At 57.2% G+C, this 17223-nt stretch overlaps 1 protein-coding gene across 3 annotated transcripts in view; it reads left to right on the forward strand.

Annotated features, from left to right (window-relative positions):
- Positions 1–17223, forward strand: part of PPP2R2D (protein phosphatase 2 regulatory subunit Bdelta) — a 41064-nt gene that overhangs the window by 22762 nt on the left and 1079 nt on the right. For all 3 annotated transcript variants that reach the window (XM_046027911.1, XM_046027913.1, XM_046027912.1), the window contains 6 exons: positions 2730–2895; positions 3304–3416; positions 6788–6965; positions 9789–9953; positions 12231–12400; positions 12471–12562. In XM_046027911.1, the coding sequence (XP_045883867.1) occupies positions 2730–2895; positions 3304–3416; positions 6788–6965; positions 9789–9953; positions 12231–12400; positions 12471–12562 (884 nt within the window). The remainder of the gene's footprint in view (positions 1–2729; positions 2896–3303; positions 3417–6787; positions 6966–9788; positions 9954–12230; positions 12401–12470; positions 12563–17223) is intronic.

A 17223-nucleotide genomic window follows, 5' to 3' on the forward strand; every position in this document is an offset into this window, starting at 1 on the left:
CGGGCGTTGTGGAAGGTCAACATCTCATCATTGAAGTGTGCTTGTTGTAGCTCTGATTTTGGTTATGTCCACATAGATTTAAAAACTGTTTTTCAGTGTTTAAAAAGACTAATTTTTAGTTCAGTAGATTTAATCCTATTTTTTTTTAATTCTATTTTTTCTGACTTGGGGTGGCAAGAATTCTTTTGTGGATAGTGTGTATATTGTCGCTAGTCTATCTAGGTCTTCACAGACGGTTCGGTAAGTTCATGACTTTGCATTCCCTTCCAGACGCCAGTCACTGGCTGCTGCTGCTGGGAAGGAGCGGCCGCACTCCGACTCGCAGTAGAAGGGCCAGGGGCAGACGGCCGAGTTGGAGCCGTCGGCAGTCCAGGAGTTCGCTCTTAGCTCCTTTACGTTGGCCATCTAAGTGAGATCCTTGTAGAAAAGGAAATTTTTCTCCTTTTGTGAGTCCTTATTTAAACCTAAAAAGTACTAGGTTCAAGTGGGACATAGAGGATAGTCGTACTCGAGCGTCCTGTTAGACGGTGTGCTGGGCGCCGGCGTTGGGAGAACGGGTAGTTAGTGTTCCCTTAAGATGTATCATCGTGGTTGGTCGTGTGAAAGCCACGGTTCAAGCAGAAGCGGGTTGTTGACATTGTTTCAATTTGATAAACCCGCTGTCTGCAACTTAATACACCCTGGGCAGCTTTTTGTCTTTTTCTTCATAGTTTGGTTGACATGAATAGCCTTTACGTTCCCTCCGCTTGGATCTCGGTGCCTGCCACACGGACCGCTCACCGCGGCCGCGGCTTCTCCCCGTGCCCTCAGTCCAGCTGCTGCCACCCGCCCCGCCCGGGGCACAGGGCTGGCTGCACCGCGGAAGGGGGCGTGGGTGTCCAGCCAGGGGGTCGGGGCGAGAGGGGCCGTCGGAAAGGTCAGGGTGTGCCCCAGATGTGAGGCAGGGAGCAGAGTTTGCAGTGTGGTGTTCAAGCTGTTTTCCTTCTTAGCGGCAGAGCCCTCCATTCCCGGCAGCCCAGTGTGTCTGTCTCGGGCGAGCAGGGTTGAGGGACTTGGCTCGGCTCTGCAGTTCACCCGGCAGACTGTCGGCTGTAGGTAGTCTGACCCCAGCCCTCAGCATACCGGAACCAGAATGCACCTACCACCATCTTCCTGTCCTCGCCGATCCTGTTCCCGGCACCTCAGGCGGGCAGCCTTGGCGGCTCTGGCCCTGCTCTCTCCTAGGGCCCCAGCTGCCGCGGGCCGGCAGGTCTTCCTCTCGCCTTTCTGTTCTTACTCTTCCCGGACAGAGCATGGAGACTGCTCCCTGCCTGGGGGTCCTCGGAGGCTGACGCAGGGTCTCAGCCTGTAGGACAGAGGTTTTAGGCGTTAGGGTGGCGGGGGGTGGCGCGGTTCTACCAGGAAGACGCCTGCAGCACGTCTTCTCGGAGAGCGTGGCCGGGAAGGACAGGTGGCCCCTGGGACGTGGGTGCCTCACACAGTGGTTCGTACCCTGCTGTTTTCTCATAGTCGGTTACGGTCTGGAGGCACGGGGTGGATTCCACAGACTTCTTTTTTTAAAGATGCCCGTTTCCTTTTCCTCAGGGGCGAGGGAGGAGCACCGGCTGGTGTGTGCTCTCTCGTGGGGAGGGGGCGCAGCCTCAAGAGCTAACGCGCCTCCCACGGCCACACGTGGCAGCCGCGTCCTGGACCCTGGGGTCTGCGCCTGGTTTCCAGGGTGTGCGCACGTAAAGAGCCGCGCAGTGGAGAGGTTCAGGGAACTGGGGCTGTTTCCTCGTAGCGTGTGGTCTTAGTGCAGAAATACACAAGCGCAGACATAAAGATTTCTCTGTTTCATTCGATGTCCTTGACACACAGCCTCCAATGTGACCGCGTCGGAGTTCAGGTGCCGGTTGTATAGCGAGAATTAAAGTCTTGCTGTCCTGGGTTTTTAATTAGGTGATGTTTTTACTGTTTCATAGAAAATGTCACTTTGGTTACAGAAGATTTCAGAGATTAATGTAAATGCAGGGATGAACCCACCACCAAGGTTTTCCTCTTTCCTAAAAGAAAATCCCTTGGCAGGGAGAGGTGGCCCCACTTGTGCTCTCCCTGGGTCGTCTTCCGGCTGGCTTTCCGAATCTGCCGCCTTCTCACTCTGCTTTCCCACAGTCGGTTATTGTTTGAAGACAACATGCGTCTTCCCAAGCACGTTTTTCTGCTTTCAGTGCCATGTACGCAAGTGCTTCACGTGTCTCGAACATTCCCTCACAAGGGTCCTCTGCCGGTCCCGGTCCCTGCCTGAGTGCTGCTCCGTCGTCTTCCTGGGGGTGGCGCACGGGGGGCGCGTCGTCTCGGCGGGCTGTTCTGGGGCTCCGTGTGGACTGCACGGGGCCGCACTGCACCGTGCTGCCCGCATCGTGGGCCCACCAGCCTCTCCGGGAAAAGTACGTCCATGGAGGAGCCTCCTTGTGTTGAGGGGCCCCTGGCTCCCATGCAGGCGGCAGGCACGGTCCACAGACCCCGCTCTAGCGTGTGTGCCCCGGGATGGGGTAGAAGGTCTGTGAAGGCCTCGGATACTGGTTTTTTCCAAGTAAATTATTTCAGAGTGTCCTCTACTTGATCATTTTTGACCCAGGGTTTTCTTTAATTTTTAAAAATGTGTGTAGTTATTTCATATTCAAATTGGTAGTACTGAAGTTTTCTCTGTCCTTGCTTTGTGCGTTAACCCAGCTCACGTTTCCTTGCAGAACAAAAGTCGCCCTCACTCCAGGGGAGAATATAATGTTTACAGCACCTTTCAAAGTCACGAACCAGAGTTTGACTATTTGAAAAGTCTAGAAATTGAGGAAAAAATTAATAAAATTAGGTGGCTACCGCAACAGAATGCTGCTCATTTTCTACTCTCTACAAATGGTAAGAGCTTTTTTTTTTTAAGTGATTATTTGATTTAGGATTTTATTTTTAATTTGCTGGGTGTAGCAGATTTTTACTTTACTTGTTACTTTAACCCATTCTGCAAGTGGTTTCTGCTTTGAACTTCGGGGACAGGGCACATTACTAGCTGGGGAACAGGCTGGAAACGTGAAGCAGCGCAAGTGAGCAAGCTGGCGTGCTCCGGTGCGGCCCTGCCCTCCAGCGCGTCCGGCTCTCCTCACCCTGCAGACGGAGCCTCCCCTCTATCCGCACCGGAAAGTAACCTTCAGAGTCTCGTAGCTTCTCAGTCAACATAGAGCCATACAGTTCTCTGATGTGATACTCGACTAACGGTGGTGCGGGACACAGTTTTTCTTTTAATATGGACACTGAGATTTCTATTTTCAGATAAAACTATTAAATTATGGAAAATAAGTGAACGGGACAAAAGAGCAGAAGGTTATAACTTGAAAGATGAAGATGGACGGCTTCGAGACCCATTTCGAATCACAGCACTGCGGGTACACGCTGCTTTTTCTCAAACTACCCAGTTCTCGTCCTGCTTAATCAGGGGCCGAAGACCGCTGCGCAGGACTGCGGTGACATCTGCCTTCCCGACCCGTGGAGGCGGTCTGTGATCACGGCCGTAGTGTGCGCGTGTGTTACAGTGGGGCTGTCTGGGATCGCGGCCGTAGTGTGCGCGTGTGTTCCGTGGAGGCTGTCTGTGATCACGGCCGTAGTGTGCGCGTGTGTTCTGTGGAGGCTGTCTGTGATCACGGCCGTAGTGTGCGCGTGTGTTCCGTGGAGGCTGTCTGTGATCACGGCCGTAGTGTGCGCGTGTGTTCCGTGGAGGCTGTCTGTGATCACGGCCGTAGTGTGCGCGTGTGTTCTGTGGAGGCTGTCTGTGATCACGGCCGTAGTGTGCGCGTGTGTTCCGTGGAGGCTGTCTGTGATCACGGCCGTAGTGTGCGCGTGTGTTCCATGGAGGCTGTCTGGGATCGCGGCCGTAGTGTGCGTGTGTGTTACAGTGGGGCTCCCTGTGTTTGACATAAGCAGGAAGCCGCATAGTAAGTTCAGAAAATCTGACGATACTAAAGTCTAAACTAAAGTCTGACCCTGCAACAGAAATCTCTCTCAGCGTGTCAGGGTTCACTGCAAAGGTTTCAAGGCGTACATTGGTGGTGGTGAGGTCCGCGCGGGACTCAGAGCGGTGCCGGGTGCGAGATGAACCACACAACCCTGGGGCTCCTGTGGCATCTCCGCAGTTAGCTGAGGCCCCCGCGGAGCTTTCAGGGTTCTGCCTGTCAGTCCATAATACCTTCACTTCCTTTCTGTATCCCTGGGCACCCTGTGACATGACCGTCTTCCTCAGTTCTGACACCCAGATTTCACACTGTAGAGACTGTGAAGTTGGGTCAGGTCCTTGGCCAGGAGTGCCCACCCCGGAGGGCGTGTGGAAGGAGGTGGGAAGGGAGGTGGGGCTCCAGGATGTGCCGTGCGTGGGGCAGCGGCAGGAAGACCAGCACTGGCCGGTGTGCGTGAAAATTGCTGGTTGGCTGGTTTGTTTTTTAACGAGGTTTGGAGTTTTGCTGAATATTATTTATCAAGTGAAGACCTTATCAGTGACCATGTCACGGGTTATTAAGGTGCCCCAGGGACGACCGCACTGAGAGACCAGTGACACTAGGCGCACGGTGCGAGGCGTCTGTCTCTGCTCAGTGCTGGGCGCACGCGGGCTGCTGGGATGGTGGGCGCGCAGGACAGCCACAGCCCAGCCACGGGGCCGGTGCTCCCCAGGGTGCAGGACACAGCGTGGTCAAGGAGAAGCACGTGTGGGACCGACATGTCACCACGCATCCAGGGGGTTGACATGGAGAAGCAGCATGGTTGACTCTGAGAGTTTCTAAAACCTCAATTTGAACCAGGATGTTTTGATGTAAACACTGGTGGTCGCTCCCCCGCTGTGCCCTTCCTTCCATGTCCATGCGGTGGTGACGAGCTCTCAGATTCCAGCTCCCAACATGTGGAACTCCGAGTGTGACCGAATGGAGAAGGCTTTGGGTGCCCTGTGATGCTGTCCTGCCTCCTGCCCTGGTGTCCCCTGTGTGTGCCCCGCCACCGTTACAGCCTCCCGCCGAGCACACTGTCCCAGCTCTCAGCCTGCTCCGCCGCACCAGACGCTCATGTGCCCGTGGGAAAACCCACGGGTCTCATCGGGCTCAGCGTCGGTTGTACTCAGCGGCTCTTCTTCACGGTCGCCAGAGGCGCCTGGTGTGACTGGACCGAAGTGTCGTTTCATCAGAAACCGCTCTTGAGAGCACACTGATTTCAGAGTCACAGGCTGTAACTTGACTGACTTCTGTGACTTTAGGCCTGTATTTGATTTCTTAATTGCCTCTCTACAAGCTAAAAAAGGACTATTTGCCCAAATTTAGCTGAGTAGGAGTCAAATATTCCTCTTTCCTAATTTTGTTTTCCTCTTAAATTTTTAGTGCCAGGAAAGGGACTTACTTAGGAGGAGGAGCCTTTCTGTCCTGACATGAGCATTGCCATGTGCTCGAATCACATAGAGACCCGTCGGAGGGCTGTGGCAGCCTGCCGTGCGCCCGGCAGGACAGATGCCTCCTGCAGAGAACACGGGTGTGGGGTCAGCACCTAGCTGCTGGGAAATGAAGGCAGCAGTGATGCATGTTCCCCCAAGCTCATTTTTGGAGACTTTCGGGCAGACAAAAGGAGAGCTCTCCTCCTGTCCTTTCCAGGTGCTCCCTTTGGCTTTTAATTAGAGAGGTAGCAGAGTTTCGACTGTTAAATTTTTTTTTTTTTTAAGATTTTTATTTTGTTTATTTGACAGAGAGAGAGATCACAAGTAGACAGAGAGGCAGGCAGAGAGAGAGGAGGAAGCAGGCTCCCTGCGGAGCAGAGAGCCCGACGCGGGGCTCGATCCCAGGACCCTGAGATCATGACCTGAGCTGAAGGCAGTGGCTTAATCCACTGAGCCACCCAGGCACCCCTCGACTGTTAATTTTTATTGTGCTTTTAAACTCCTGCCTGCTTTCTCACTAGATGTCAGTGGTGTGGGGACTTTTTCCTCCTTTCTCACACGTGGACACAATCACCTGTGATGGCGCCCCTGCCTCTCGTGAGGGCCTCGGTCCACGCAGGCGGCCCCTTGCTCTCATCTGTCTGTTGCCAGGCGACTCCACTGTTTGCACAACGGTGTAGCTGTCCTGTCCCCTGACCACAGTGCCCAGCACAGAGATGGGGTTTTTGTGCTCCTTTTAAAAACGCTTTCATTGAAGTCCGTTACACATTCCAGAAACTGCCTCTGCCAGATTCAGTGAGCTGCTAAGGAGCACTCCCAGGCGGACCAGCCCTCGTGGCCAGGAGCGGATGGGAGCGTGGCCCCACATCCGCTCTCTGGGGCCCTCCTGTGCGCTCTCCCGTCCCCGCACCCCTCCCTGGCGCCCAGCACGTGCACGGAGCAGCAGACCACCCAGGCCGTAAAGAGGCTCACACCCTCACCCTGCAAAGCAGCAGTGGCAAGAGAGGAAGGGGGTCCTTGACGGTGTCTCGCATGAGCGCGCGGTGGCTGCAGGACAGACAGGCAGGAGCCCTGTCCTCGGGGGCACCCACCCTGGCGGCAGTGTGTTTCCGTGCGGGGATGCCCTGCCCGCAGCATGGATGGGTCTGCCGCAGGGTCGGCTGCAGGGAGGGACAGGACCGCGTCCGCAGCCTGCTCTCAGCTCTGCTCCTTGTTGTTTGGGCAGTGCCTGTAGAGAACTCTTAGCTTGCTGGGAATACAGATTGGTTCCCTTTTGTTTTCTACTGTAAGTGTTGTACTTTTATGCTGTGGTGATCTTTGTTTTGAATTCCTATTTCCTTCCATTTTTAGGTTCCCATATTGAAGCCCATGGATCTTATGGTAGAAGCAAGTCCACGACGAATTTTTGCAAATGCTCACACATATCATATAAATTCCATTTCAGTAAATAGTGATCATGAAACATATCTTTCTGCAGATGACCTGAGAATTAATCTGTGGCATTTAGAAATCACAGATAGAAGCTTTAGTATCCTTCCTCAGTTGGCTGTCTTGGCATCGTTCATAGGTTTGTTCTTCAGGAAAGTTGTGGATGCACGCCCGCTCCTGTGTCTGAGTGGGCACCTCGGAGCACGGCTTGCTGCTCGGTGGCCCGTGGTGTGAGATCTCTGCTTTAACCTGTCCTCAAAACTGGAAACTGCTTTCTGCCTCTGGGGAGTGTTCTCCATGAAGTGAGCACGGTCTGCCTTCCCAGGTTCCCGAGAGACAGTTGTCAATAGTGTGTGTGTGTCTGGAGGGTCGGTGCTGCCCGGTCCCCTGCTCTCTACCCCAAACCCGCTCACAGATGCTAGAATAGAAGGCCCTGGCTGGTCAGAGTGGTGGTTAGGAGGGACTGATCGCGGGAGAGCTCCATGTTAAAAGACGAGCTGTCGAGGCCTCTTCTGTGTCTTGAGAATGCTGCCGGGGTGTGGTTGCCGTTAGGGCGGCCGTCGCGTGCGGCTGCTCAGGCACGCAGGTAGAAGGTGTCGATCTGCGCGGAAGTGAGAGCCCTGTCCTGTGCGCACATCGAGGGGCACTGGTCAGGATCTCCCCCTTTGGGAGCCATGTCGGGCCGGCCAGAGTGGGACAGACGTCCACAGGTCACCTGGGCCGCCTTCTAGACGCAGTTTGGCACGTGTGTGTGCTCCCTTGTACTCGGGGAGAGCCGCGAGATGATGTGTATGTGGTGTTTTAAACTCTAGCGTTTCACACCGGATTTTTATTGCCTGTTGTCCCTGTGCTTGGTGTGGCTGTTGACTCCGTTTGCGAAGAGAGAGCGCGGCGGCTCTGTCTGCCCCGAGGTGCTTCGACGCCTGCCCGCGGGGCCTCCTCTTCCTGCAGCCGGGCACAGCCTCCCGTCTTACAGGGTTCATGCCCGTGCTCCCTGCTTTCCCTCCGTAAACTCATTTTAAATCCTCCCTTCTTCTGCTAACATGTGACCATGCTGAACAAAACTCAGATCATTCAGAGGCGGTTCTTCCCCCCGTCCCCCCCGCACCGGTAGCCGCTGTAGGCAGCGGACACTTGCTTCCACCCGGCGTCGGTGTGAGGAAGTCGGTGTCCAGGAGCGACAGGGCTCCTGCACGCAGTGGTCACAAAGTTGCAAGCACTCAGGGGTGCCGGGGCCTGAGGTCAGCTCGACGACCTTAATGAGCATGGAGTCCCTCCGTCGCCCAGGCCTTTCTCTCCCTCCGAAGACACGCACTCCTGGGGTGCTGCCTGGGGTCCTGTGGGACCCGAGAGCCCGTGGGCGCAGAGCTGTGTGCACAGGGCCTGGGGCACATCCAAAAGCTCCAGAGTCCCTGCCACTGGCCTCACTGATTCCTTGGTGCGTCGTGGCCATCTTCCCCCGAGTCAGAGTGCGGGTTTGCAGCCGCAGGGTTGGCTGTACACTCGGAGCCGTGCACGCGTCTGGGGGCCTCGGTCCCTGGGACGTGAGCCGCAGAGAGGGCCACGTGGGGGCCGCCTCCAGGCAGGCTTGGAGACGGGCGATCCCACTGCCTCTGAGCGTCTATTTTAGCAGAACCCTGGACCTTCTTTAAAATAACTTTTCACATCAGTAAAACCAAAATAAGACCATTTTTAGTTTGAGTATAGGTGACTTGAAGTATATTCTGTTAGTTTACTGTCCATTACTGTGAACTTTTTTTTACCATCCTTTGTGGGTTTTCTCTTTTGGAATCTCATCTTTTCCTTCGTGTTTTGTGAGAACTCGACTCAGAAGTGTTTATGTACGCAGTCATATTTCTCATTATCTTCGCAAGGTTTTGTCATGTTTCCGGTGCCCTTCTTGTGCTGACGTAGGTCATGGAACACACGGCACTTTGCTACGCGCGCTGCTCTTAGCACCGTGACCCTCCGAGTGCCTTTCGCTCCGCTCACGTGAGCGCTCTGGCCACAAGTCGTGCTGCCCCCCGAGGCTCGGGCCCCTGCCCCTGCCCCCGTGCCGCTGTGCTGGTCTGCGCGCTGACTGCTGTCCCCTCAGCGCGACTCGGGCTGCAGGCCGTGTGCTGGCTTGAGCAGGGGCCCTGCTCGGTCTGTCGAGGCACCGGCCTGGCAGCCTGGGCGGTGTCCTCACGGGCTGCTGTTCACCGCTCCTCCCTGAACCTCCCGGGACCTCTGCTCTGGCGCAGAAGGGCCCGTGAGCGTCCCCCAACCGCTAGCAGCCCCCGGGCAGCCGCAGGGCTCTGGCCTCTCCAGGGCCACGGCCTGCACTGCCTCATGTCTAGCGACAAGTCGTGGTGGCCCGGTTCTTACACGTTTCAGTGGACGCGTCCATCTGGACCCTGGTGCTCCATCATGACCCAAAGCCAGAGCCAGATTCTCTCTTTTTTTTTTTTTTTTTTTAGTTGAGTGATTTCTAAAGCTGGCGAACTACAGGGTTAGCACTCTTTGGACCGCTTGGAATGGGCTCTTCATGGCAGATAAAGAAAAGATTCTTGAAAAAGCAGAATCTTTTGGAATCTGACAGTTCTCTTCTGTGTGTGATTTATGGATAGAAGTGTGGGATTTTTGCACAAGTGGCTGCTTGCTTCCTTTCGTTGTTGCTTCATCAGACATGTCTGGTCTTGCTGGGAACGGCTTCCCACGGGAGGCCGGTGGGCAGGACGCCGGCTCCGCGGGTGCGCGCGTGGGTCCGGGCCCGGTGAGGCGCAGGCGGTGGTGTGAGCCGTGCGGGGACCGGCTTCTCTTACTAGGCTCACACGCTGTGCGTGTCGGCTCGCGGCCCTCGCGGCGGGTGACGCACCCCCGACGCTCGCTTGAACGTGGACGAAAGCCCGCCGAGCGCTCTGCCTTAACCGTGCGCCCGCAGACATCGTGGACATGAAGCCCGTGAACATGGAGGAGCTGACGGAGGTGATCACCGCGGCCGAGTTCCACCCGCTGCACTGCAACGTGTTCGCGTACAGCAGCAGCAAAGGGACCGTCCGGCTGTGCGACATGCGCTCCTCGGCCCTGTGTGACAGACACTCCAAGTGTAAGTGCCCGAAAGGCTCGGCATGTCTCGTGTCGATGCCGTTTGCCAGGCGCGAGACCATCTCCAGAGACTTAGCGTCTCTGCTGGTCTCCTCGTGCCCGCGCAGGCGTAGGACCGGCTTTTGATCTCGAGTCCCCGGGTGGCCTCTGGTGGGCCCTTGCTGGCACCCGTGGACCATGAGGCCGCGCTCCCACGGGCTCGCGGTAGCTGTCCCCCGGTGGGGCAGCCGTAGTGTTCCTCCCACCCAGAGCGTCTGGGCTTCGGCAGAGGACTCCCGGCCGAGAACCATCTGTTGCCTCTACCTCTGTGCATTAGGACCTCGGCAGGGGCTGCCGGAACGCCTCTCCCTCGCGACGGTTCTCAGCCGTCGGGACGGGCTCTGTTCACGGTGAGCTTTGCTGCACTTGAAGCCCGTTCCCGCAGGCGAAGCTCTAGCGCTGTAATCCTCTGAGCCTTGAAGTATCTTCTAGGTGAGGACAGTTTTGTTTTTATGTTTAGCCGTAAAGAGCAGGCCCAGCCTTACAGGAAACCGGAAGTGTGCGCGCCGTGCTTTGGGTCCCGTGGCGGGGACTAGGCTGTGACCCGGGACTCTGCTCACGCGTCCTCACGGTCCGTTGACCGGTCCCAGCAGCCTGTCCGAGGACATGCCTTCGTCTTCATTTCCCACGACGCTTGCTCTGCTGGTGAAATCTGTTCACGCTCGTGGCGCCCGGAGTGGCTCCCACACGACGCGTAGCGGCACCAGCAGGCCTGGCTCTAACCGCTTCTCAGCTGCCCTTCTGCCCCACGCTCGGTGTCCGCGGCCGACTGTGTTTTAGAGTCCTCCTCTAGGACCCCCGCAGGGACGAGTGAGCCTCGTGCGGCGTTGGGCTCTGTCTCTGAAGAGAATGTTCTGTTGTTGTCGTTAGCGATGTCCACCCATGTGGGGCTTGAACTCACAACCCCAAGATCGCGAGTTGCACACTCCACCGCACGAGCCAGCCAGGCGCCCCTAGCATTCTTGACTACACCGTTTTAGACTAAGGTAGTTCTCATCAGCAAAGTAATGGACTTGAGCGAATGTTTGATGTTGATGTTGATGTTGCTTAAAATCAGCTTTAGATGCGGAGCCATTTCTGGGTTCCTACATTAGAAAAACAAAGCCAAAGCCGCTTCAGAGGAGGACACATGCACTCGGAGTTTCCGGAGCCAAAGGCATGACGGTGCAGTCAGGGGTCCGGTGTTGCCTCTGGGCTCCCGACCACAGCGCAGGAGGAGGGCCGTTGAGTTTCTTCTGAGAAAGCAAAACCTGTGGGAGGAAGGAGGGTCTGCTAAGGAGGCACCTGGCGTCTTTCTGAAAGTAGTAATTCGGTTTTGTTATGCGGAGCTTGACTCCTGAACAGCAGAGACAGATGCCTTTCCTGACGGGCTTTGGTGTCTGGGACCCATTCTGGAGGTTACTGTCCGGACCCGGTGTTCCCAGGTGACGCTGGTTTCGTCTTCCCATGGTGTGGACGGTACAGGTCTGCACGTGACTCGCTAGGGCCTGGGCTGCTTGGACACGCTGGTGCCATGGTCAGCATAGGGTTCTTTTTTTTTTTGAATTACATGATTTTTTTTAAGATTTTATTTACTTACTTGACAGAGATCACAAGTAGGCAGAGAGGCAGGCAGAGAGAGAGAGAGGAGGAAGCAGGCTCCCTGCTGAGCAGAGAACCCGTTGCGGGGCTCGATCCTAGGACCCTGGGATCATGACCTGAGCTGAAGGCAGAGGCTTTAACCCACTGAGCCACCCAGGCGCCCCAGCACAGGGTTCTTGACCCAAAGGCCCGTCAGAGTGTCCTGAGGGGCTTTTCCAGGCCAGAGCCGAGGGCCTGTGTTTCTGATGCTGTCCCTTGGCAGTAACTGGCACTAGGACGTGTCATCTAAGTCTCTTAAGCTCGGACGTTGAAGGCCAGAAAACATACCAGAAAGACGCGAGGCGTGAGTGCTGTGCGGTCTGCAGCGCCCCGGACTCCCCAGGGAGGGCCTAGGGACTTGAAACGGGGTTTGTTCTCTGGGTTTGTTGTTTTGTGGGGGGGTTGGTTTTGTTTTTTGTTTATTTTAGAGAGTGAGTGAGCAGAGGCAGGGGCAGGGGAAGGCGGGGAGAGAATCCCAAGCAGACTAAGCTGAGTGCAGCGCCCCACGTGGGGCTCGGTCCCACGACCCTGGGCTGAAACCACTCAACCAGCTCTGCCACGCAGGCGCTCCCGCGTTCTCTGGTTTTTAAACAGAAGCTGAAAACTTTGTGTTTTTCAGTTTTTGAAGAGCCTGAAGACCCCAGCAGTAGGTCCTTCTTCTCAGAAATAATCTCCTCCATCTCCGACGTCAGATTCAGCCACAGCGGTCGGTACATGATGACTCGGGACTACCTGTCGGTGAAGGTGTGGGACCTCAACATGGAGAGCCGGCCCGTGGAGACCCACCAGGTGAGGCCGCCCGCAGGGAGGCGCCCCGCCCGCGCACCGCGCTTTCTAACTTTCCTGCGCTTTCTTTAAGGTGCACGAGTATCTGCGAAGCAAGCTTTGTTCTCTGTACGAAAACGACTGCATCTTTGACAAGTTCGAGTGCTGCTGGAGCGGTTCAGACAGGTGGGGCGCGGCCTGGAGAAGCGGCCTGGGGGGGTTGCCGGGCTGTGCCGTCGGGGCCGCCTGCCTGCTGAGCGGCAGGTTCAAGGCAGAGACGAGGGCATCTGAACAGCAGCCCCCTCGCTCACGACCCCGTCCTTGCTCAGTGCACGTGGTATTACAGTTCCTTTTGACTGTTTTTAAAATACTAAATATTTCAAAATAATTTTTTTTGTATTTCCAAGATGAGTGAGAAGGAAGGACTTAGCACTGAGCGTGGGGAATGGCCACGTTCGAGTTTGCCTTTTCTTCTGGAGGGAAGACGGGAAATGCCCTCCAAGTTCACTGGTGGGGTGGCTGGCGTGAAGTCCCAGTGGCCTTGAGAGGCAGTGGCCCTGGTGTCTCGTTTCTGTCGTGCACGTCCTTCGAGGAGGGCGGTAACGGCAGTGCTGCTGAGGCTGTGTCCGATCTCAGACAGCACGGTGCGTTTCCGGTGCCGGAAGGAGACTCGCCGTCCCTACTAGAATGCTGCCTCGGGTAGGGCCTCCCAGTGATGGGAGCGGCAGAGGCCTGTGCTGCTGGCCAAGCCGCCCCAGAGCTCTGCACGTGGGTCATGGAGCGCACACGTCAGCGAGGGAGAGTGCGCAACGGCCAGGTGGAGAGGGGAAGCAGAAGGTTCAGGAACCTGGGGTGCCAGGCTGGCCTGGGGGCATCTGATCCCAGGACCCTGCTGGCTAGGTGTTCACAGCGGGCGGCTGGTGCGCTTCAAGAAGCCTTGGGTCCATGCGGTGCGCACTGGCAGAAAGGCCCTCAAGGGTTATGGAAACAGCATCATCCGTCTTCGTCCAGATGGGAGTCCTGGGGAGTGTGTCTGAGCCCCTGGCGGGGCGGGGAGAAGCACGGAAGTCCCTGGAGGTGTGGAACCGCCAGCCGGCCCTCCCTCCCGGGATGGGGCATTTGTATCCATACCGGCTGCGCGACGTGGAAAAGTTAACTGAGGAGTCAAGCCCTACAGAGCGGGCAGGGCTCTGGGCTTCCGGAAGAGCAACCACTTCAGGTCCCACGACTGCCACCTCTCCGTGTTCCGTGGGCGCCACGGCTGACTGGGGCCTCCTGAGGCAGAGGCAGGGCGCCGGGCTCCACCCGCCCCGGCAAGCAGTGCACACCTCATGCAGGCATCCGTTTCCCAAGGCCCCGGTGGCGACACCAGAGCCCTGGGCGGGGCCACACAAGCAGTGGGGCTGGGGTTGCAGCCGGCACACGCTCAGCCCTGGCAGGGAGAGGCCGCACGCCTGCGCTTGCATGCTGCGGGGCCCTGGCGCCCGGCCTGGGAGAGAGCAGTCTGGCGTCGCGCTGTCGGCAGACCCACTGAAGACCTGGCGGTGTGCCTCGCCTGGCGCCCCCGGACTCGAGATTTCCCCCGATGAAAACCCATTAGACGCGAGCGTACAGGTAAGAAGTACCCACGGAGCTGCTGTGAACAAGTCAGAAGCAGCAACAGAGCTTCCCCTCTGAGGGGTCCGGTACTGGAGCGTAAGTTGCAGGGCGTGAGAGACCAACGCTGGAAACGTTCTCAGGTCACTGGAAGGAACCCTAAGAGCCCTAAAAATGGCGGAGGAGATTTGTAAAGGAAGCAAACAGGACTTCTAGAAACGAACGCGCAGTGGTTGAAAGTGGCTGTGGGCTGGGTAGGAAAACCAGAGCAGCAAGAGAGACCCTGGGTTTGTGCACTGAAGAGCAGCAGAGGTGCCCACGCGCCTCGTGGACTATGGCCGGTGGGACCCGTGGAAGGTCAGGAGCACCTGGAGCACAGGGGGTCGGGGGGGGGGGGGACCGGGCAGATTGCGAATGTGTGCCCAGGAGTACCTGTGACACAGCCAGATCAGGAATGTTCTGGAGCTGACGGGAGAGTGAGCACATGGATTGGGGAAGCACAGAAACCCCCACGTGTCAGAACGAAACCACAGGTACCAGAAGCAGGGAGACCTTGAAAACAGCCGTGGAAAGTCTGACACACTACTTTGGAGACCAGACGGTCCGCTGAGAGCGGCTGCTCCGCGTAGCAGGTGGACAGCGTGACGCAGCCCTCGTCCTCGCTCCAGCACGCGCGGACAAAGCTGCTTCAGCCCGGGCTGTGTGTCGAGACAGCGATCGCTCAGAACGTGTGTGCGATAAGTTGCTTTCATGTGGAGAGCGGTTCACCCTGATGGGGAGCTCACGAGACAGACGGGGTGCGCCCACCGGAAGGGACGCCACCTTTGAAAGCAGCCGCCGCTGGCCCCAGCCCTGTGAGCAAAGCTGAGGAACGTGGACTCTGAACGAGTCATTTGTCTCAGTCGTCCGTGTTGTGGGGCAGGTGACAGCTCTCCCCCAGCCGGAGGGAACAAGCTGAGTGTCGTACAGACGGGGCCAGAGCCGTGGGAGAGCGCCGCGCGCAGGGCGATCCCAGATCCCAGCGGAGCCGGTATTGGAGCGTCAGCCGCGTTGACCGGGCAGACGACACATGCTGGGTGCGGCGGCGAAGACGAAACCCGCTCGCGCAGAGAACTGCACTGCTCGGGAGAGAGCGTCCAGACTGCGCCGAGGATTCCCGGTCGGTAGGGAAGTGACAGCTCAGGAATGGGAGGTAGTAGAAATGGGAAGAAAATGGGTAAGAATGCTCGTTTTCGTTAGGGGTCAGCCGGTCAGAGTGACTGGGATGCCGTCCCCGAGCTCGCACGACGACAGCGATGTGAGGCAGGCTGGGGGGTGAAGGCTGATGACCGTGGTCCTCCAGAGACTGGCAGTGGCCACGTGGGTCAGCAGCCTCGTGCGCACAGCGGCAGGAAAAGCTGTTCAGAGACAGGAACTAGCGAACGTCTGAAGGAGCCCCAGTGCCCCGTGTCCAGTGGTCTTCTCCTAACCTACGACAGGGAGGACCGTAGATGGTCTCACACGGATGAAGACCAGAGAACGCGCGCTGTTGGAAGACGACGACTCGATGCTTCTGTGTCTTGTAGAATGCACGAGATGGATGCGTTTTTTTAAGAATGTGTAACTGTTTGACACATAAACATGTCCCGGAATGATCCTGTCCTGCTCTGAGGACTGACTGGCCTGCTAGGGCCCCGGGTCGGGGACCGGTCTTTCTGGACCAGGCGGCGGCCGCCTGCGGGTAGGTGGACAGTCAGTGTATTTTTCTTCATGCCTCTTGGTACAGCGGAAATACTGAAACATTCCGTTAAGTCAGCCATCCCCGGGAACGTCGGAGAGCTTTCCAGTACATCTATCTGCCTGTCCTTCCGCCCCTGCGAGCCCTCCCCTGCCTTCTGGCCAGCAGCCCTGCAGAGGGGTGACATGGCACGAGGGGGACCTGCGCTCTGCCCGGGGCTGTGCTGTCCCTGGCACCACCTGGCTGGGCTCAGATTGTCCAGCAGCAAAAACGGACATACCACTCGCTCCTGAGTGCGCTTCGCACCAGCGAACGGCTGACACCTGGCCAGTTGCTCGGGAGGTCGTCTGTGTGGTTCGGGTCACTGGACCAGTGCGGCGGGGACGCCGCCTTCCCAGCTCCCAGGCAGGCACGGCGGTCAGAGCAGCCGGGGTCCGGGGTCTGCCGTGGTCGGTCTGCTGTGGGTTCTGCCAGGCGCAAGACAGCGGGCCCTGAGGGAGCCTCCCGCCGTCTGTGTTCCCAGGAAGTGGGGCTTCCCGAGTGCGGACAGCAGCTCCCCGTGTGCGCCCTGCTCAGCCTTCCCTGCTGGCGTCCGGCCCGAGGCTGAGCTGGCAAGCGTCCCCGGCTGGGCGCTCCGGGGCTCGAGCCGAGTGGTCTCAGGGTTGAGCCTGTTTCCTGCATGCGGTTTAGTCAGACCCCGGGGGGTTCGCCCGCGGTCAGGGTCAGCTGCTGGCCGTGCCTCAGTGAGACGGCAGGCTGCGGGGTCTGCAGTGCAGCTCGTCCTAATGCCGTGGGCCAAATCGTGGCAACACGGGCTGTCAGCCATTTTCCTCTCAGTTTTGTAGAAAAAGACCAGAAGTTTCTACCCATGTAACAAATGTTTCGACTATAGAAACGGTGGAAGCCGTTAGCATTAATGCTGGAGAAAGAAAATGCTGGGCAGCACGGCGTCCGAGACCCACACTGAGGTCTAGGACTTCTCCTCTTTGTGTTCCTGTTGCTTCCCGTGAAATAACTTTTCGACATCAAAATGAATCAGGTGGGGCACCTGGGGGGCTCAGTGGGTTAAAGCCTCTGCCTTCGGCTCAGGTCATGATCTCAGGGTCCTGGGATCGAGCCCCACATCGGGCTCTCTGCTCAGCAGGGAGCCTGCTTCCTCCTCTCTCTCTGCCTACTTGTGATTTCTCTGTCTGTCAAATAAATAAATAAAAATCTTAAAAAAAAATGAATCAAGTGTTCTTGAAGCCACGGTGTGTTGTGCTGGGCACGTCTGACTAGCGGCCACCGAACGCAGAGCAGCCGCAGTCATTGGCAGAGTCGCCGACGTGCAAGACCTGAAAATGCGTGCACCGCTGCTGTGCTGGTGACTGTCGGGTTGTTTGTTTTTTCTTTTTTTTCCTTTTTTAAAAATGCATTAATGTGGGGCGCCTCACTGGCTGCGTCAGAAGAGCGTGGAACTCCTGATCTCCGGGGTGTGAGTTCAAGCCCCACGTTGGGTGTGGAGATCACTAAAAAAACAAAAAAGTGTAATTAG

The sequence above is a fragment of the Meles meles genome, chromosome 13 (assembly GCF_922984935.1).
Source record: "Meles meles chromosome 13, mMelMel3.1 paternal haplotype, whole genome shotgun sequence".
Lineage (NCBI taxonomy): Eukaryota > Metazoa > Chordata > Mammalia > Carnivora > Mustelidae > Meles > Meles meles.